General features: G+C 44.5%; 1 protein-coding gene across 1 annotated transcript; it reads right to left on the bottom strand.

Annotated features, from left to right (window-relative positions):
- Positions 1-19,529: 19,529 nt before the first annotated feature.
- LOC144278493 (olfactory receptor 52P1-like) lies at positions 19,530-20,501 on the bottom strand. Its single transcript, XM_077839820.1, has one exon. The coding sequence runs from the start codon at positions 20,499-20,501 to the stop codon at positions 19,530-19,532; it is 972 nt and encodes a 323-aa protein (XP_077695946.1).
- Positions 20,502-22,500: the final 1,999 nt, after the last annotated feature.

Raw genomic sequence — 22,500 nt, 5'->3', positions numbered from 1 at the left:
CAGAGAACATGAAACAATGGGTGTTACCATGCACACTGTAAGGAGAGTGATCAGGTAAGGTGAGCTATTACCAGTAGGAGAGCAGGGGGGAAAAAACCTTTTGTAGTGATAATCAAGGTGGGCCATTTTCAGCAGTTGACAAGAACGTCAGACATTCTTTATTACCAGCTATTACCAGCAGGTGAGTGGGGAGAGGGGAACCTTTTGTTTTGATAATCAAGGTGGGCCACCGTCAGACGTTCTTGTCAACTGCTGGAAATGGCCCACCTTGATTATCACTACAAAAGCATTTTTCCCTCTCACTCTCCTGCTGGTATTAGCTCACCTTACCTGATCACTCTCCTTACAGTGTGTATGGTAACACACATTGTTTCATGTTCTCTGTGTATATAAATCTCCCCACTGTATTTTCCACTGAATGCATCCGATGAAGTGAGCTGTAGCTCACGAAGGCTCATGCTCAAATAAATTTGTTAGTCTCCAAGGTGCCACAAGTCCAAGTGTGACTGGTACTATCGGGGAATTTGTTGACCCAATTTGCAGTTACTGTGGAACTTAATTTTTTTACTAATTTGTTTTTCCCAAGCCTTTGTGTTCGTTGTTGCCATTCGTTTCTTGATTTTTACCAGTGTGTTGGTTAAATAGTTTTGCAATGTTATGCACATTGTAAAAGATGTACATCAATAATACAGTACAACAATAATACAGTAACCCAGCAATAACCCAGTTGCTTTTACATAGTAGCCAAGTTTTACTTAACTGGCAATGATTTCTATCTGATCGCCAACTTCATTGTCCATATATGGTAGTCTCTCTTCCCACTACAGTCACCAGTGTCTTCTCCATGCTCCCCAGTCATCCCTGGCTCCCACAACCTCCGAACCACCCCACGCATCCCACAGCTCCTCCTCTGCAGGAAGTGAGCTGCCTCCTGGCACACCTGCTCCCTTGACCGGGCGTAATCGGTGACTGTGTCTCACTGTACAGTAATCTCACACAGAGACGAATGCAAAGGCACCCGTGGTGCTGCTCTTGTTACACCCCTACACACTGTGCAGCTTGGCGGACAGCTACACAGGAACAACGCACAAGCTGAGAAGTAGCCACATTATATAATGGAAGCAGGCAACACTGACACATGTGAGGGCCGAGATCAATACAGCTGCCATGTGCAGGAGCCAGTGGCTGTTGCCTGAAACAGTGGGACACACACAATAAACCCAGGACTCTCTGCAATCGTTTGTTAGCTCTTAGCTATTCACAGCAACGGTTGTACATTCCTCAGTGTGGAGATTTTATGGGCTCAAGTCATTATTTTTCTCACCTAAAATGTTCATCCATGCAGAGCCTCATGGGATTCCTCAGCTTCATGAAAAACACACGTAATGTAACGTTTTCAAGTTGCCACCCTCACATGAGACTTTGTTGCCATAGGGCTACATTTACCATGGTCATGAACAGAAAAATGACTTCAGTAATCTCAGGCACAACCCTGAAAGCAAAATGCCTCCAGCTGACTCCTGGGGACATGTTTTTAGATTCCAAGGCCAGAAGGGATCATTGTGATCATCTAGTCTGACTTTCTGTAGAGCACAGGCTGGAGAATTTCCCTAAAATTATTCCTAGGGCAGATCTTTTAGAGAAATATCCATCCTTAGTTTAAAACTTCTCAGTGATGGAGAATCTGCCATGACCCTTGGTAAATTGTTCCAATGTTTAATTACTCTCACCGTTCTAAAAATGTATGCCTTATTTCCAGTCAGAATTGTATCATGCTACATCCGTGTATGCCAGACTGAAAAGCGTGTAGTTAACTAGTTGTTCCCCATGTAGGTACTTAGAGACTATTGTCAAGTCACCCCTTAGCCACCTTTGTTAAGCCAAATAGATTGAGCTCCTTAAGTCTATCCCTATAAGGCAGGTTTTTTGATATTTTAATAATTCTTGTGACTCTTCTCTGAACCCTCTTGAATGTATCAACATCCATCTTTAATCCTGGACACCAGAACTGGACACAGGCTTCCAGCAGCAGTCGCACCAGAGCGAAATAAAGAGGTAAAATAACTTCTCCACCTGTCCTTGAGATTCCCCTGGTTATCATCCCAAGATCACATTGGGTTTTTGGCTGCAGGGTCACACTGGGAACTCATGTTTAGCTAATTATTCCTTCAGGCCCCCAAATCTTATTCAGAGTCATTGTGCTTCCCACTATAGTCTCCCAGCATGTCAGCTTTGCCTACATTCTTTGTACCTAGATGGATCTATCTACACAGCTATATTAGAACACACATAGTTTTCTTCGACCAGTTTATCAACCAATCCAGATTGCTCTGAATCAGCGACCTGTCCTCCTCATTATTTACCATCACCCAATTTTTGTGTCATCTGCAAACTTTATATCAATATTGAGGCAGGAGAAGGGTTGGCAGCTGAGTTGCTGACAATTGTCTCTGCTTATACTTCTTAGTTAACAACTGTAACTAATTGTGACAGGATCCTAAGGGCGCAGTCTGGAAAGGTGGGACGGCAGTGTCCCCTTAACTCTCCAGCCTGGGCCGTCTCTCACAATGCTTTGCTAGTGACAAACAGCAAACTCCTCCAGGCGTTGTTATCACTCAGCACAAGCACATGTGGAGCCCCACACCCAGCTAGATTGCATGAATGCTCCCAAAGCCACTCATGAATCACACAGAGAAAGGCACCAGCCAAATCCCCCCAGCTCCCAGCCCTGTATCTCAGGAATATACCGTCTTGCACCGCTCAAGATGAGCAGGGCAAGTTTATTAATTAGTTCAGCACTTCATCAATAGAAAGTGGATATGTTATGTTTGATGCATATTCAATAGGGGATTTTTCCCTTTTTCGTCATTTGTATTCCCTCACCTTACTAATGCCGCAGTGTCTATTTCCTATAGGTCAGTATATCACTGACCTCAACTTATTATCATATGCGTCAAGTCATTACCATGCCCCCTTTGTGATTAGGTATCACCTTTGTTATTTCTGTCCTAACCAGTCATTTCATTCTGGTCTGACCTGGTTATTTTGTTTTTTTCCAAGTTGTGGTGTACCTGTTAAGTTTAAAAGGGTATGAATTTAGGAAAGTCCCTATGCTACCTTGCTTTAACACATCATATGTGGATCTTATGCTTTAGCTCAACACCATCTATCTAGGTGACAAGTCCTGAACATAGGTGAGCCAACTTTACTACCTGCGTGAATGGTCCCAGACATGTATATGATAACTTTGCCTTAGTGCAACATACAGGATGTGGCCTTTAAGTCCTTTATGTTACAGCCAAACTACTTTACTATAAAGCTGTTATAACTTTTTATAATAAAACAAATAATCAAAACCATAAGGAAATAAGAAATCTATAGGAAAATATATCTTTATAGGCAAGCAAGCAGGTTAGCCCTATAGGCTACATGGGGAAAGGAGAAAAGGTCAAATGTGGGGCCATTGTGTTCTGTTCTATAGCCTTAGTCCCTGGAGAACACAAGTCCAGGCATGTCTGCTGGGCACTGTTGTGTTGCCAGGCAAGGTTGAGTAATTCCTGTGATATGACCTTGTGCAAGCCAGTCATTGCATTGTAGCTCACTTGCTGGACAATGGATGTTGATGATTGTTTGACACCTGCCCAGGCTTTGTTTACTTTTTCTTGTTGTTCTCTCTGTGGAGCTGCTGATTCCCAGCTCACAGCATGATTAAGTGACAACCATCAAATGCACTCTCATAACTTCATATGCACTAATGCTTACATATTTAGATAGAACAATGACTTTCAGCAAATCATAATCTTTCCCTGATACCTCACATGGCCAGCTATATATGCAATATCATGATTATCTATCAATGAGAAATATGGGGGTTACAGGGTACTCCTGATATATTCAGTATCACACTTATGTCTCAGGCAAAGCTGGGTACCTGCAAGAAAGTGGCTCACCCAAAGAAACACGGGAAGTAACAGAGGTGCAGGCCTGTAGCAATAAATTTCAAGATGCCTGTGCCCTTCATGCCAACTCTATTGATCAAAAAGTCATAGCCCAGCATGATAATGTCTCTTTCCATGGGGAAAAGCTGGCTCCTTTCCAAAGTGGGCCTTGCATCATAGATCAGACCTATGGTCCATCCAATTCAGTTTCCTCTCTCTGACAGTGACAGCCACAGGTGCTGCAGAAGAAGGTGAAAGAAACCCTGCAGTGGGTGGATGGGGGGATGACCTGACCATCGGGAGAGTGTCACCCGAATGCCTAACAGCTAGAGATTGGCTTGTGCCCTGAAAAACATGGGTGTATAGGCTTTCCAAAATATTGATTTGGCTGTAACTATTGTAACTGGATAGTCCCACTCTCCATGTAAATGTCCAAACCCTTCCTGATTCTTGCTTAGCTCATGGCCTCAACTACCTCTTGTGACAATGGGTCCCTCAGTCTAATTAGGCATTGAGTGAAGAGAGTAGTATTTATTATCAGTTTTGAATTGGCCACATTTCAGTTTAATTGAATGTCTTCTTGATCTTGTGTTATAAGATGGGGGAACACATTCTCAATGTACTCTGTACGAGTCAATATTTTATAGACTTTTCTCATGTCCCCTCTTATTCAACTCTTTTATAAGGCAACAATCCCAGTCTTATTAATCTCTCTCAGTTTGAGAGTTTCCCTAGGCTCTTGATCATTCTCTTTGCCCTTCCCTGAACCCCTGTAGTTCTGCAATACCCTCTGTGAGGAGGGTGCCCAGGACTAGACAGGGGAGTACAGAGGAGGGTGAAACATTGACTGACTGATCTCATGGCATTGTATTTACAATATGAGCCCCCATCCCACACAGAAAACAAGAAAAGAGCACATTTAGTGCCCATTTATAAAAAGGGAAATAAGGACAACCCAGGAAATTACAGACCGGTCAGCTTAACTTTTGTACCTGGAAAGGTCGTGTAGCAAATAATTAAGGAATCCATTTGCAAACATCTAGAAGATAATAAGGTGATAAGCAATAGTCAGCATGGATTTGTAAAGAACAAATCATGTCAAACCAACCTGATAGCCTTCTTCGACAGGGTAATGAGCCTTGTAGATAGGGGAGAAATGGAAGAAATGGTTTGTCTCGACTTCGGTAAATCAGTAGACACTGTCTCACACGACCTTCTCATAAACAAACTAGGAACATACAACCTTGATGGAGCTACTATAAAGTGGGTGCATAACTTGCTGGATAACTGTTCCCAGAACGTAGTTATCAATGGGTCACAGTCAGGCTGGAAGGGCATAAGGGCTGGGGTTACACAGGATCAGTTCTGGATCCAATTCTGTTCAATATCTTCATCAATGATTTATATCATGTCATAGAGAGTACACTTATAAAGTTTGCAGATGATACCAAGCTGGGAGAGGTTGCAAGTGCTTTGGAGGATAGCATGAAAATTCCAAATGATCTGGACAAATTAGAAAAATGGTTTGAAAGAAATAGGATGAAATTCAATAAGGACACATGCAAATTGCTCCGTTTCTGAAGGAACAATCGTATGCAAACATACAGAACGGGAAATGACTGCCTATGAAGGAGTACCGAGGAAAGGGATCTGGGGGTCATAGTGGACCACAAGCTAAATATGAGTCAAAAGTGTAACACTGTTGCCAAAAAAGCAAACATCACTCTGGGATATATTAGTAGGAGTGTTGTAAGCAAGACACGAGAAGTAATTCTTCCACTCTACTCCATGCTGATTAGGCCTCAACTGGAGTATTGAGTCCACTTCTGGGCACCACATTTCAGGAAAGAGATGGACAAATTTGAGAGATTCCATAGAAGAGCAACAAGGATGATTAGGGGTCTGGAAAACATGACCTATGCGAGAAGATTGAAAGAATTGGGTCTGTTTAGTCTGGAAAAGGGAAGACTGAGAGGGGACGTGATAACCGTTTTCAAGTACCTAAAAGGTTGTTAAAAGCAGAAGGAAGAAAAACTGCTTTTTCTTAACCTCTGAAGATAGGACAAGAAGCAATGAGCTTAAATTGCAGAAAAGGAGGTTTGGTTTGGACATTAGGAAAAACTTCCTAACTGTCAGGGTGGTTAGGCACTGGAATAAATTGTCTAGGGAGGTTGTGGAATCTCTATCACTGGAGATTTTTAAGAGCAGGGTAGACAAACTCCTGTCAGGGATGGTCTAGATGGTGATTGGTCCTGCCGTGAGTACAGAGGACTGCACTTGATGATCTCGAGAGGTCCCTTCCTGTCCTATGATTCCATGATTCCTTGGATCCCAATGTTTTGCTTAGTTTCTGTGCATGCTTGCACTGTGAGCAGGGTTTCACAGAGCTGTGTACCATGACGCCCAGGTCCCTGTCCTGAGTTCAGACAGTTAAATTAGGATCTTGTGAGGTGTTTGAGGGGTTTACATTTTCCCCTCAAATTGGCGTACACGTTGCAGTTATTAACATCAAAATTCACCTGCCATCATGTTGCCCATTCACCTGGCTTGGTTAGCTCCCTCTGAGGATTTCTCTGGCCTTGACTATGACCTAAATAATCTGGTGCCATCTATAAATGTTGCCACCTCACTGCTCAGCCCCCTTTCTAGATTGGTAATAACTATAAAATATTTACTGTACTATTTGTTATAAACTGTGTTACTCCATGGCTGTGCTTCTCTCCCTTTGCAGACACCTTGAACATTTCTAAGCCCAATCAATGCATCAGCCTCACCTCATGGCATCTTTCAACCTCACCCCCTCTGACCCTTCAACATTCATCCTTATGGGCATCTCTGGCCTGGAAGCTGCCCATATCCTGATGTCCATCCCTTTGTCTATGTTCTACATTATTAGCCTGTTGGGAAATTTCATGGCTCTGTTTGTTGTAGGGACAGAGCAGACCCTGCACAAGCCAATGTACCTGCTGCTCTGCATGCTGGCGCTCACAGACATCAGCATGTCTAGCTCTGTCATACCGAAGGCACTGTGTTTATTTTGATTCAATCTGAAAGGCATTACTGTGGATGGCTGTCTCACCCAGATGTTCTTCCTTCATGTGGTTTCTGTTATGCACTCATCCTTGTGACAATGGACTTCGATCGCTACATTGCCATATGTAACCCTCTGAGATACGCCACCATCCTCACCAATGCACGAATAGCTAAGCTCGGGCTAGTGGGTTTGATAAGAGCTGTTCTCTTCATTCTGCCCCTGCCCCTGTTCCTGAAGAGGCAGCCATTCTGTACCAATCGCATTATCGCCCACACGTACTGCGAGCACATAGCTGTGGTGAAGATATCCACCGGGGACATCACAGTCAACAAGATGTATGGCTTGGTGATAGCAGTTACAGTTATCGAGTTAGACCTGATGCTCATTGCCCTGTCCTATGGTCTCGTCATCAGGGCCATCCTCAGAGTCTCAACCAAGAAAGCCTACCAGAGATTTGCTTCTGGTTCACTGGCCTCATACTCAGGACAACCAAGTAGAGCAGTTTGGGGTTGAAGTTCTCAAACACATGGATGCTGCTGAGGATAAAAACTTTAGTGAATTTTGCTCAGTTCTTCTTTCATTGGTGTCCCTACCTTTTAGCAGTGCTACAGTTGAAAGACTGTTTTCTCAAATGAACTTGATAAAAACAAAACTGCACAACAAGATGCAAGAAGAACTTTTAGCAAACATTCTTTGTGTTAGGGTGTATATTGTTGACTTGAATTTATTGGCTACTTTAATTATGGCTCCCCAATTATCTGATCAGAAGATATTTGGTTCTTTTCCCAATTCAGGCAACAGGATTAGAAAACTCAGAGAATTCAATGACATGAGTAGACCCTCAGGTTGCATGTGGCAAGGACACTTATACTGAGGACAATACCAGAATATTAAGGTCTTTATTAAAATGAATGAAAGAATAATAAATGATATAAAACATAGAGTCACAAAGAAGTAATACAGTTATATGAGCACTGGTGGTAACATCTCTATTCTAAAAGACTACTTAAACTAGTATACCCCTACCCTTCCCGGAATACCTGGACGTCAGAAACAGAGCACCAGCCTCATCTCTGGCATGCAGAATGAATATGATGGTCCAGGCTTCCCAAGTTGGTTGGGATTAGGTTCGAGTGTTAAATAGCTAAGCTATACTGCAAAGAGGAGCTGATAGTTTGATAGGAGATAAAAAGAGTAGCTCTCCTGCATGGCTATTCACCCTCTGATAGGGTCCTGGCACTGCCTTAATTAGGGCCCAATCTACCATATCCAAAACTTATTTCCTCACCCAGATAATTCTTTGGGTACACTTACTCTATAGGCTAACATATTATGACATATATTCATGGAAGATATGACACATATTCATGGAAGATAGGTCCATCACTAGCTATTAGCCAGGATGGGCAGGGATGGTGTCCCCAGCCTCCATTTGCCAGAAGCTGGGATTGGATGCCAGGGCATGGACCACTTGATGATTCCCTGTTCTGTTCATTCCCTTTGGGGCACCTGCCATTGGCCACTGTCAGAGGACAGGATACTGGGCTTGTCATTCTGACTTTCTCTAGCTAATCATGCATGATACATGCCTGTAGGTTCCTTGCATTACAGCCAACTACGATGAATAACTATTATGCATAATATATACTGCAATTCAACATAAACAAAAGCAAGAAAATAATATAATTAATAAAACCAATAAAGAAAACATATTCTGCAATCTAGCAATCTAGCAAACTGGCCTTATGGGCTACAAATCCCCCCTTCGATAGGGTGATTGCATAAAACCCCCATCACATAGATGAAAGGGTGGATAGCGGATGTGTGCCGACATGCCATGAGTGCAGGGGAATGGACAAGATGACCTCTTGAGGTCCCTTCCAGTGCCATGATTCCATGTTCCACATTAATTTCCACCTCTCAGGATGGAGGCAGGATTTCATAATGGTGTTCTACCTCCTGATATATCTGCAGCATAGACATTTTGGATACATATTTACCAGGATCAATATCTGTTGCCTGTATGGGCAATTGCTCTCTTTCTTTTAATTTGTTAATCTTACATTGTATATATCCTAAAATAATTCTTCTTGCAATACCATGTACAGTAATCCATCCCTTTAATCCAACTTCTTCCCAGGGGACATTTACAGCCTGATCTCCCTGCACCTAATCATTGGACAATAGCTTGTTTAGCCTCATCCATGTCATTTGTAATTGAATGAGATGTGTTTCCTTTTGAGTTAATAGATGCATGGAACTGGAAGGGCCCTCGAGATGCCATCAAGTCCAGTCCCCTGCACTCATGGCAGGACCAGCTCCATCTATAACATCCCAGACAAGTGTTTGTCCAACCTGCTATTAAAAATCTCTAATCATGGAGATTCCACAACCTCCCCAGGCAATGTATTCCAGTGCCTAACCACCCTGACAGTTTGGAATTTTTTCCTTTCATTTGTTACTTGATGTATAGATCAATGTGTTAATAAATAATAATAATAATAATAATAATAATAATAATAATAATAATAATAATAAACCTTTGTTTAATAGATTGGGCTACTTTTAGGTTAGTATGTATGTGGCTTTGGGGCTATTAATGCAGTAGAAATCTGGCAACGCAGGCAGGGGTCAGAGAAGCAGCCCAGCAGAGCCAGAGCTGGGCTGGAGCCAGGGAAGCAGAACGGAGCCAGAAGAGCGAGAGCTGGGCTTGTGGCAGAGCAGCGTTGCTGAGGCAGAGCTGGGGAGATGCAGCTGGAGCAGACCAGGACCGGGAGCCAGGACAGTGGACACCAAATCTGCCACTAGTAATATGGCAGCAGAGCATTATGAGCAGCTAGGACAGGAGTGGGCAAACTTTTTGGCCCAAGGGCCACACCTGGGTATGGAAATTGTATGGAGAGACATGAATGCTCATGGGGTGCGGGAGGGAGTGAGGGCTGCGGCTGGGGGTGGGCTTTGGAGGGCGGGAGGGGGATCAGGGTTGGGGTGGCGTTTGGGGCACGGGAGGAGGTCAGGGGTGCAGGCTTCTGGTGGTGCTTACCTCAAGCAGCTCCTGGAAGCAGTGGCATGTCCCTCTCCGTCTCCTAGGTGGAGGCACGGCCAGGCACCTCTGCATGCTGCCCAGTCCCCAGGTGCCGCCCATGCAGCACCCATTGGCCACAGTTCCTAGACAATGGGTGCTGCGCCGTTGGCGCTTAGGGTGGGGTCAGTGTGTGGAACTCCCTGGCTGCCCCTACATGTAGGAGCCAGAGGGGGGGACATGCTGCAGTTTCCAGGAGCAATGCTGAGCCACTGCACATGTGGAGCAGGTCAAGCCTCCAGCTCCGCACCCCAGCTGGAGTGGGGCTAGCCCCAAACCCCACTCCCCGGTGGGAACTTGAGGGCCAGATTAAGACACCTGAAGTGCCGGATGTGGCCCCTAGGCCATAGTTTGCCAATCCCTAAGCTAGGAAGAGCAAGGTGGATCCATGGACAGAGGGCCCAGCGCAGGGAGATGTTGCTAGCCAGCCGGGCCTTGAAGGCTGGACACAGAAAGGGAGATGTGGATCTGATGGGAGGGCAGATGCTGGGGAGAAGGCTCCTGCCAGCTAGAACCTGAGGGCATGTGGCCACTGGTAGAGCAGGTGCCTGACCCATGGTATCACCACAGCACAGCCAGGAGGCCTGAGACATGTGAACTTTCAGAGTGTGAACAGACTGTGAACTTTCTTTACATCCCTGAGACGGCTGTTTGCAGTGTTTCCCATGCGCATAGGGCGGGTCCCTTCTTTCCTTGAACCTTTCCCATTTGTTCCTTATTTTTCGTAGAGTTGCTGTTTAATACATTGTACGTGGTTTGATCAGCAGGTGAGGGGAAGGGCTCGTGTGGAGACAGCGCCCACAGTCGGGACACCCTAGCCCAGTGCTCCTCACTGCAAGGCCCGAGAGCCCGTGGCAGCTCCCAGCGACCCTAAGTGCAGCTCCCTGCCTAAGGTCCCTCTAAGCTGAGCGGCCGCACAGCAGGCTGTGATTAGCTGTGCTGCAGCTCCAAAGGGCCACACAGCAGGGACCTGGATAGGAGAGAGGTAGAGGGTGGGCAGGAACTGGGGAAGGGAGGGAGTTGGGGCTTTCAGGGCTACCCTGGGCCTCTTTCCATGGCCCCAGACCTCCCTGATGCTGGAGGGGAGAGAGGGCCCCTTCCCCCAGAGCTAGCTGCTGCTAGCAGTGAGAGGCCTCGGGTGAGTCCTCTGGCCCCAGCCCTGGGGCAGCCTGCCTGAACCCTAAACTCCTCATCCCTGGCCCCACCCCAGATTAATTTTTTTATGTGCACCAATAGACTTTGTCTTAGTTACACAAGTGGCTCTGTCCCCTAAGAGTCCCAGACCTGTCCAGGAAAGGGCTTGCTTTTTCCCCCGGCCCTCCTGCCAGGGAGGGGATTGAACACTTGGCTCCCCACAGGTGAGCACCATGCTAACCCGGGGGCACTTCAGCCTGCTCCCAGCCTCCCCCTGCAGACGAGGGACACGTGGGGACACACCGTTTTCTCCCAGGGTTTGCCTGCCAAGTGCTTTGGTCCCTGCACGGCACGTGCTGGAGCTGGGGACCAGGAGAGCCAAACAAACAGCACAGGGACCAAATGGCTGGGATATGTAGGGAGAAGCTGCTGCTTTAGCTCTGAAGGGAGAGGTATAGGAGAAACAGCTGCTTTCCCATGGGGAACTGAGGGTAAGGATAAGGCTGCCTGGGGAGGGGGTGTGTGTGACTTGAGTTATTGGGGGAGGGGACCATTAAATTTGCACACACACATCAACTATCAGCAGATTTGGGTCCTCTCTGCTCCCCTGGCTCAGAAGCTTCACTCGCTTGGCCCTGGGGCTGCCTCCCCAATGTCAGGCAGGCAGATGGACAGGAGGTAAATGGGTGTGAGATCAGCTTCCCCATGTGCCTCCCCCCCCCCCCGAATAGGAATGGGGGCCACAGTGGGTAGGGGAGGAGCCTGCTGACCCCTGCACCAGGGATGTTCCCAGCACAGTGGCTTTGGACTTTTAATGCCAAATTAACCATTAAGTAGATGGTGCCTGCCTGCTGTGACCACCTTGAAACCCATCTCCATTTCTTTCAATCCCTGATTCCCTGTCCCCACCCTCCGGCTTTCTGTTTGTAACTGTTTCTGTTCCCACCAGCTGTACTTCACAGAATACTGACCTTCCTTGGGGCAAGGCCTTGGCTATGCTATTGGGGAAAGTGCTGTACACATTTCTATACTGCATCAAGAATAAATAAACTCCTTCCTTTACTCCCATCTCTGACTTAATCCCATATCCTGCAAACCTCCTTTGTTTTCTGGAAGTCACTGGGGTTCCTGCTGTTAGTGTGAGAACAATGTGGGATTCAGAGTAGCAGCCGTCTTAGTCTGTATTCGCAAAAAGAAAAGGAGGACTTGTTGCACCTTAGAGACTAACCAATTTATTTGAGCATAAGCTTCCATGAGCTACAGCTCACTTCAATGGATGTTAGTCTGTATTCACAAAAAGATGCATCCGATGAAGTGAGCTGTAGTTCACGAAAGCTTATGCTCAAATAACGTGGGATTGCGACTTACAGGTTTCAGGCACTTAAACTGGGAGACAACTCTAGTGGGAGATAACACTCCCCTCCCTTCCCCCACCCTACCACACTTCAACCCTGCTGCTCTAGTGGCTTATAAATAGGCTTGGAGAATTCCTTTTATTTTTTATAACTGATGGGCAATAGCAAGGCTTTATTTGTAAGCTTTTTCGTATTTTATCTTTTTTAATTTTCACAATTATGGGAAATTATGGGGGGAGGTCAGATATGTTTTCTATGACAGTAGAAGCTGAGATTCAAAGAGTTCAAGATTTAAAGCTGCTAGAATGCAAACCTGTGACAAATGTCCTATAATTGGGTGGTTGTCTGGGTTTTTTGCAAAAAAAAAAAAAAAAAAAACAGGAGTACTTGTGGCACCTTAGAGACTAACAACTTTATTTGAGCATAAGCTTCCATGAGCTACAGCTCACTTCATCAGATGCATCTTTTTGCGAGTACAGACTAACACGGCTGCTACTCTGAAACCTGGGGTTTTTGGTATTTCAGGAATCTTGGAAGAAAAGAAAATGTCACTGGGACCTAAAGCAGAGATGTCAGGTGTGCAGAACAGGAAATGAAAAGCCAAAGTAATGAGTGCAAGTGAAGAAAGGTGAAGATGCAATGAAAAAGTGCTTGAAATCTGTTAAGAGCAACCCATGCAGTAATCCTGAGATGGACATAGAAGAGACATCAGAGGAGAAATGTATAGGTGATCCACAATTCAACATTCAAGAATCATTGCAAGAGAACCAGAGAGACCTAAATAAAACAGAAATTCTTTATCTAGACCAGAATAATGCTGATGCCACTAGCCATACAGATGAAATGATTCCCATTACATGCCTTGGCAATGCCATTTCTGATTCTGCTTCATGGCCCAATCTAACACCCAAAATTCAGGGTGACCAACGGGCCACCAAAAGTAAAAGGACATGAATTTTCCTCTGGAGAAGCAGAATCACCATTTTCTATGATATTTTTATACAGAAAGCTTGAAAATGGCGAAATTCTGAAGCCGCGCTGGCTGCTCTCCTTGGAATCCACTGACAAGGTTTTTTGCTTCTGCTGCAAGCTCTTTGACTTGACTCCAAAACCATCCCTTGCACCTGAGGGGTCGAATGATTAGTAGCACGTGTCTCAGCTTCCCTTGTGTCATGAAATGTCACATCGTCATTTCAATTCCTTTCAAATGTGAGTTGAAACAGAGCAAAGGCTAAAACAGAATAATTGAATCCACCTGGGGCTTTCTTTGGGCTACTTTAAACCCGGTTTCCTGAATCTTTTGTAACAGTCTATCCAATACTTCCAAATTCTCTTCTCTGGTCTCATTACAAATCAGGATGTTATCCACATGTGACCCTGAGGCACTGAGACCACGAGAGAGAGAGTGAAGTTTGGCTGCTCTACAGCCTGAGTTGGGGGCCAGCTGGCTTTTAGCTCATGCGGTAGAGGATCATGTCTTTAGCCCCAAAGATCCCAGGTTCAATCCCACTCGCTGATGACCCAGGTCCATTGACATTACACACATAAGAAAATCACACTGTCTCTTTCTCAGGCATCTCCTCCCACATCTTGATTACAGCAGCATCCTGGCAAAACACAACTGCTTCCTTTGAAAGGTAAAAGCAAAATTTTAATCGCTGTCCCAATGTAAAAGGATAGCAAAGTATGCATTGGCTAAAGCAAAAACTGGAAAAGCACTGCTCCCCAACACACACACAGTGGATGCCATTGGTGGTGTCCCCCAATCCAAGGGGGGAAATTAACTACCAGCCTCCAGGTCTTGATGTCACTGTTAAGGAACAGCCAGAGAACAACATTATTGGGGCTTAACTGTTTCAGTAAAATCTCTTGGCTTTAAAAGCCCATGGATTGTTTCTTTCAGGCGGCTTCTGTCTCCCTTGGATACCTGTTCCGTTTCTGGGGTGGGGTATCGGGGCCTGTAACTAGGGTCTCTGCCTCCATTTTGCCACATTCTGTTTTATTCTTGGCCCACGCCTTCCAGTGTTTCTGCAATTGGCAACATTCAGATACCTTAAGGGCTGCTATCTGGTGCTTGCTAAAATCTCCACTGGCTCCCAGGATGTGCCAGAAAGCATTGTCCTTTCTTTGTCTCATTAAAGCCCTGTAAAGTCTTAACTACAGCCAGAGGGTCTAACAGGTTCTTATTCTGAGTACTCATCAAAGAATAAGTGGCACTTGTATCTAACAAATAATTCTGTCCAAAAGCCCCTCCCTCAAACTTCACATAAAACATGAACCTCCTTCACCCATCAGTGTGCCATAAAAAGGTGCCATATTTGCGGCTGTCCGGCCTCCCTACAGGAGGCAAATGGCTGTGGTATTGGTGCACTCGGGAGTTTTCCTGCATGCTCAGTCAGCCTGAACAAAAATTCCAGGGTGGACAAGCCTTAGGGGATATCTCTAAATTTTCACCTACAAGGGGTCAAGAGCTTTGACTTGACCCTTGAAGCGCCTGACTTCATTCACTTTCCCTTTTTCATTTTTGCTCTCCTTCAACATTTTATTTAGGAGAGGCCATAGCTTTAAACAAGATTGTTTCATGCAGACACAAACTTTACAATCTTTGGGCCAGATCCTTCATTTGGAAATTTACTGATTTTCTCAAAAGTGCTTCCTAGGTACTAATCTATAATTGCCTGGCAACTATATCCTCAAAGACAATAAATACTTTCAATGGAGGGGGTGGGCGGGAGAAAGAGAAGGGAGAGAGAGCGGGGGCAAGAGAAAAAGCAAAGAGAGAGAAAAAGTGGAGAGGGGGAGAAGAAGCAAAGATGGGAAATGAGAAAAGCATGACTTAGGCTGAAAGGAAAACCTAAGCAGAGGAAATTACAGAGAACAACTATGAATCTAGAAGTAGGCCCCTCGGGGCCAAAGTATCTAGAAACCCCTACCCTGAGCTCGTATTCTGGCACCAAGAGGTGAGTGGGAATTGCTGCCACATATGCCAGAGTGAGACCAGCCATTACAAGGCTGTGCTCTGGGTTAATGGCTCAACCAGTTTTCCTGAGGCTCTAGTCTGGTCAGGGGTGAAGAGCCTGACCTCTACCCATTCTTCCCCTCCTGGGTTATTCCCTGGGGGACCAATATCAACTACCATGGGGGCTATGGGTTTCTGCAACTCTTCCAGAATTTCAAGCAAGGGGCGGTGATGGGTTGGGTCACAGATACTCCCTCAAGACTGTCATTAGATGTGCTGGGATACCACTAAGAACAAACCCCCCGCCAGAGAATGCTTCCCTGCACTCCCGTCTTATAGATTCATAGATTCATAGATATTAAGGTCAGAAGGAACCATTATGATCATCTAGTCTGACCTCCCGCACAACGCAGGCCACAGAATCTCACCCACCCACTTCTTCGAAAAACCTTTCACCTATGTCTGAGCTATTAAAGTCCTCAAATCGTGGTTTAAAGACTTCAAGGAGCAGAGAATCCTCCAGCAAGTGACCCGTGTCCCATGCTACAGAAGAAGGTGAAAAACCTCCAGGGCCTCTTCCAATCTGCCCTGGAGGAAAATTCCTTCCCGGCCCCAAATATGGCGATCAGCTAAACCCTGAGCATATGGGCAAGATTCACTAGCCAGATACCCAGGAAAGAATTCTCTGTAGTAACTCAGATCCCACCCCATCTAACGTTGCATCACAGGCCATTGGGCCTATTTACCATGAATATTTAAAGATCAATTAATTGACAAAATCATGTTATCCCATCATACCTTGCTGAGCTAGACACACCAGTTGGCTCCAGCACTGACCAAGAGGTTGGGCCATGCCCCCCTGCAGTTCACAGAATCTAGGGTTCACTTAGCCCAGGGGCTTCTCAGTTAACAGGGACCTTCCCAGCACCCAGTACTCAGTCTTTCTGGGAGCCTAAACCCCAAATAATACTCATAAATTGTCCACCCTCTATAACACTGATACAGAGATATGCACAGATGTTTGCTCCCCCAGGTATTAATAACTTACTCTGGGGTAATTAATAAACAAAAGTGATTTTATTAACTATAAAAAGTAGAATTTAAGTAGTTCCAAGTAATAACAGACAGAACAAAGTTACCAAGCAAAATAAAACAAAACACGAAAGTCTAAGCCTAATATATTAAGAAACTGAATACAGATAAATCTCACCCTCAGAAATGTTCCAATAAGTTTCTTTCACAGACTAGACTCCTTTCTAGTCTGGGCCCAATCCTTTTCAGACCAACATTGTAGGTTATGGCCTGGGTCCAGCAATCACCCACACCCCCGTAGTTACAGTCCTTTTTTTTCAGTTTCTTTCAGGCATCTCTTTGGGGTAGAGAGGCCATCTCTTGAGCCAGCTGAAGACAAAATGTAGAGGCTTCCAGGGCCTTCTATGTTCTCTCTCTTGTGGGCGGAAACCCCTTTGTTCTTCTGTGCAAAATTGCAGCAACAAGATGGAGTTTGTAACCACCTGGGCAAGTCACGTGTCCATGAATGATTCAGCTTTTTGCAGGCCAATGCCATTGTTTCCATGTTAGTTGGAATGTTCCCAGGAAAGCTCAGAAGTGGATTGGCATCTCCCAAAGTCCATTGTTAGTTAAGCACTCCCAATTACTTTAATAATCATTTCACAACATGTTGGCCAAACCTTCCTTATGTGGTTCCTACAGCAAACACTTTAAATACAAGCATAGAGCCAACACTAATAACTTCAGATATAAAAATGACACATGCATACAAATAGGATGAATATATTCAGTAGATCATAACCTTTGCAAAGATATCTTACATGGCATATCTAGCATAAAGCATATTCCAGTTATTTCATATTTATACTCTTAAGCATATTTCCATAAACATATAGAGTGCAACATCACAGGGACCATACAGGGACTGCCCAGAAGAGTAAAGAGAAAAGGAAGCTAATGGGAATCACCCCCCCATTCTCATAATGAGAAGGATAGGAGTAGAGATATGATGCTGACTCACTCCACTTTCTAAGGCTATGATGCCCACAAATTGGAACCACTATTTCCCTCTGCTCTTCCCACATGGGTTTGAGCACACAACTTTGACTCTTACATTCTCCGAGATCTGCCTGGGTCTTATCCTGGAATTATTTTGGTAAGGCTCTAACAGCACATTCACCCTCAGTTTTCTATTGTTTCAATCCTGACACTTACTGTTTCAATGTGTTATTCCATCTTTGACTGTCACACACCTGCTTCTGAATCACCACTATCTGAGCTGCCCTCAGTCTGCACATTGCTTTCTCTTTCACAGCTTTCTCTATTTCTGTCTTGAACACTTTTATCTGCTTATCTGCCAGCATCGTTGCAGTATGCTTACAGAGCTGCAGGAATGCTTCGGGGATCGGTGAAGCTCCCAGGTTTCATTATCATGCACATGAATGAAATCTGCCAAGTTTTTATCCAAATCTAATTCTAGCTTTCTTTCTCTCCAGGTGTTCCCTATCCTTCTGACATATGTTTTATTCAACAAGGTTTTTCAGCCCAAGCCCATAAATAAACAACAAAATTTGACAGTGAATCAACTCACACACTATGTCATGGAGAATTACAGTTTGCTACCGTGATCCACTGCCCACTTGACCTATTGAAACAAACAAACAAACAAACAAACAAACAAACCACTTGCATTAATCTTTCCATTCCCCTCCTGGCTGGCTCACCAAAATCTGTTACCAGAGGTTTTCAAAACCCCCAGCAGGAGATTAACTTTAAATTTTACTATTTCACTCCAGGCGGTGTCAGGAATAAATCAACTGGAACACAGCAATTCTGTCTGATCAAGGATTAAATGCAAGTGAGTATGCCTTTGTCTAACACTGCAGTGTATTTGATTTAAGCACACAAAGACATAAGCAATAGGTTTAGAAGATCCCAGATATTTACCTAACATCTGGTACGGTATTGAATAATTAACAACAGATTCACAGTGGCCATTTGCTCACCCACTGGGGAGACAGCGTGTCAGGAAAAAAGACTCTCAAGATGGCTTCAGAGGACTGCTCCAAAGTACACTGTATTTGATAATCTTTTATAACCTCTAAAAAAAAAACCCATAGGTCAGTGACCCCTCCAGGATCATCACTTTTCCTAATTTTAAATAAACTTCTAATATCAGAGGCATCTAGACTCAAGGTTTTCATCCATTTATGTTCTTCTGTTCTCACTTATTTACTTGTCTGTCCACTCCTCCCATTCTGATTAGCAGAAGCTTCCAGCTAGGTTTTGAACTTGCATCTAAAAGCCTGCTTTCCAATTAACCCTTAACTATGTGGTGTCCTATTTTATTAATGAATAGTGGCTGAATACACATCATAGGGTTGCCATTATCTTGATCACATTCTGGGTTACACATCCCTCAAATCCAGGGTAACACAGTCCAGTTCTCAAAAACACACACTTTAACAACTCTCACCAATAAGCTCTAGTAGAGCATTCCTAATTTCTACAGCTGCTTTCCTGTATTAACACTTTCCATTTCAAACATTTGGAATATCCTCAGGCATCCTGAAGTATTGGAAGGAGAAACATCAGGTAAATTTTGCTCACCAGATCACTGTACATATGACAAAGAAGTTCAGCATTGTAGATGATTTCTTTGTTTTGGCTATCAGAAAGTGCAGTTTTAGTTTGTCAAACTGATCAAGAACCCTGTTCACAGAGGGACTAATGGAAAGTCACCTTGCTTCAGAAAGCTGCAGTATCTTTTGGTGGTCTGAAACTCATCAAATGTCTGAGTGACAGGGTGTGTGGGGATAGAGTCTTGCTGGTGACACTGAAAGAGATGAGGTGATGGTCAGAAAGAGGGAAGTTTGGAGAGAGCCATGCTTGGTGATGGAGTGATAATATGTTAGGTGTGAGGAACTTCTCAGACTGTGAACTTCTACAATGCTGAGCTGAGCCAAACTGGGACAGAGCACCCTTGATTACTGAGGAAATATCCTTCCTTCTCTTATCATGCAGGTTTAAAGTCAGTGGCCCCAGGTGAGCACATTCTGAAGGTGTATTTGCCCACTTTGTCACAAAGCTCTTTAGTTTTGACCCCATAAATGATTGGATTGAGCATGGGGGGGATGAAGAAATAGAGGTTGGCCAAGATGATGTGAATGTGGGGAGCGATGCCCTGACCAAACCTATGTGTCAGAGTGGAGAAAAGGCAGGGAGTATAAGACATCAGCATGACACAGATGTGAGCTGTGCAGGTGTTGAGGGCTTTCTGGTGGGCTTTCTTGGAGGAGATTCTGAACACGGTCCTTATGATCAGACCATAGGACAGGGCAATGAGCATCAGGTCTAACACGACGACTACAAGTGCTATCACCAAGCCGTACAACCTATTGACTGTGATGTCCCCACAAAACATCTTTGCCACAGCTATGTGGTCGCAGTACGTGTGGGGGATAATGTGGTTGGCACAGAATGGCTGCCTGCTCAGGAGCAGGGGCATGGGCAGAATGAAGAGAACAGCTCTTATCAAACCCAGAAGCCCCAGTTTAGCTATTTGTGCATTGTTGAGGATGGTGGCATATCTCAGAGGGTCACATATAGCAACGTAGCGATCGAAGGCCATTGTCACGAGGACGGCTGACTGCATAACAGAAGCTGCATGAAGAAAGAACATCTGGGTGAGGCAGCCACCCACAGTAATGCCTTTCAAGTTGAACCAAAATATACACAGTGCCTTCGGCACAACAGATGTAGACATGCTGATGTCTGTGAGTGCCAGCATGCAGAGCAGCTGGTACATCGGTTTGTATAGGGTCTGCTCTGTGCCTACAACAAACAGGACCATGCAATTTCCCAGCAGGCTGATAGTGTAGAATGTAGAGAAAGGGATGGAAATCCAAATGTGGGCAGTTTCTAGGCCAGGAATACCGCTTAGAGTGAATGTTGAAGGGTCAGCGGGGGTGAGGTTGAAAACAGCCATGGGGTGATTGATGTCCTGATCGTCTAAGAAATGCTCAAGATGCCTGTGAAGGAAGAAAAGCACAGTGAGGGGGGTTATACACTTTATAAAAAATAATACGGTAAATATCTTATAGTGATTAAGAATATAGAAAGGGAGGTGATCAGTGAGGTGGCAAAATTTGCAAATGGTACCAAATTATTTAGGTCATAGGCAAGTCCAGAGAAGTCCTCACAGGGAAAAAAACAAGCCAGGTGAATCAGTAACATGATAGCAGATTAACTTCAATGTTCATAACTGCAACTTGCATGCCTATTGGAGAGAAAAGCTTGAAATCCTTAAACACCTTACAAGTTTCTAATTTCACTGTATGAACTCAGGACAGTGACCTATGGATCATGGTATGTATCACTGAGAAACCCTTCTCCCAGTGCAAACACCAAGAGAAACTAAGGAAAAAAATTGGGATGCAGGAGGAGTGGGATGGGGAATCATATAGAAAATACAATGAAGATGACAGGTCACTGATTCAGAGCAATCTGTATTAGTTGCTAAACTGGTTGAAGCAAATGATATGTCTTCTAATAGAGCAATGTAGATATCTACATCTAGGAACAAAGAAAGTAGGTGATGCTTACATGATGGTGGACTATCATGGGATGCTCAATGACTCTGAAAAAGATTTGGGGTTGTGAAGAGATAATAAGCTAAACTTGAGCTCCCAGTGTTACCCCGTGGCAAAAACAGGCCATGTTACCCGGGGATGATAACCAGGGCAATCTCAAAGAGACATAGACGCTATTTTACCTCTGTCTTTGGTACTATTGCGACTGCTGCTGGAATCCTGTGTCCAGTTCGGGTGTCCACGATTAAAGATGGATGTTGATACACTGAAGAAGGTTCATAGAAGAATCAGAAGTATTATTAAAAGATCAGAAAACCGACCTTACAGTTGTAGACTCAAAGAGCTCAATCTGTTCAGTGTAACAGTTTAACAAGGTTGGTTAAGGGGTGACTTGGTAACAGTCTGTAAGTACCTACATGAGGAACAAATATTAATCATACGTTTTTCAGCCTAGCATACACAGGAGTAAAATGATCCAATGGCTGAATCCAATGGTACTTGGTACTGCTGTGAGTGCAGGGGACTCCATTTGATGACCTCTCAAGGTCCCTCCTGGTCCTATATTTGTATTATTCTATGATTCTAAGTTGAAGCTAAACAAATTCTGACTCTACCCAAAGCATACATTTAACAGTGAGAGTAATCAAGTCTGTTCTGATGTTGGACTGTCAGCCCATCAAACCTTTGCGGTTGTGCCAGAACTGACCAAATGCTGAACGATTGCTATGGCCGACTGCCCAGCTAAGCGTTGAAGAGACAGAGAGAGTAATTAGCTATTGGTACTATCTACCAAGGTTCCTGGAGGATTCTCTCTCACTGAGAATTTTTAAATCAAGGTTGGATGTTTCTCTAAGAAATCTGCTCTAGGAATAATTTCGGGAAAATTCTCAGGCCTGTGTTATACAGATTATATGATCACAATAGTCCCTTCTGATCTTGGAATCTATGTGAGGCACTGCATGGCTGAACATTTTAGATGAGAAAAATAATGACCTGACCCCATAAAATCTCATAAAACTCATGTCATTAATGGCTAACAGAGCTGGCTAGCAAAATATCCCAGAGCACACTGGGTTTTACATCTGTCTCACAATGGCACATTGTTTCAGGCATCTGCCTGTGGCTCCTGCACATGGCAGCTGTATTTATCTACATCCTAACATATCCCAGAGTTCCCCAGTCTCATAATATAATGTGCATACTTCTCAGCTTGTGAGTTATTTCTGTGTAGCAGCCCTTGAACCCACACACTGTGTGTATGGGTACACCCAGAGCAACAGCACTTGTTAAGCAAGCAGTTCCAATGGTCAAGCAAGAGGCTTTCCTCTGATTATTGATTAACCAGGTGTGGGTTTTTCCAGAGTTTGCAGCCTTGAGGCCCAATTGACATTCTTG

The sequence above is a fragment of the Eretmochelys imbricata genome, chromosome 1 (assembly GCF_965152235.1).
Source record: "Eretmochelys imbricata isolate rEreImb1 chromosome 1, rEreImb1.hap1, whole genome shotgun sequence".
Classification (NCBI taxonomy): Eukaryota; Metazoa; Chordata; order Testudines; family Cheloniidae; genus Eretmochelys; species Eretmochelys imbricata.
This window is presented reverse-complemented; position numbering and strand designations above follow the sequence as displayed.

Coding starts and splice junctions, on each gene's coding strand:
- LOC144278493 (XM_077839820.1), bottom strand. CDS start 20,501: ATGGCTGTTTTCAACCTCACCCCCGCTGACCCTTCAACATTCACTCTA.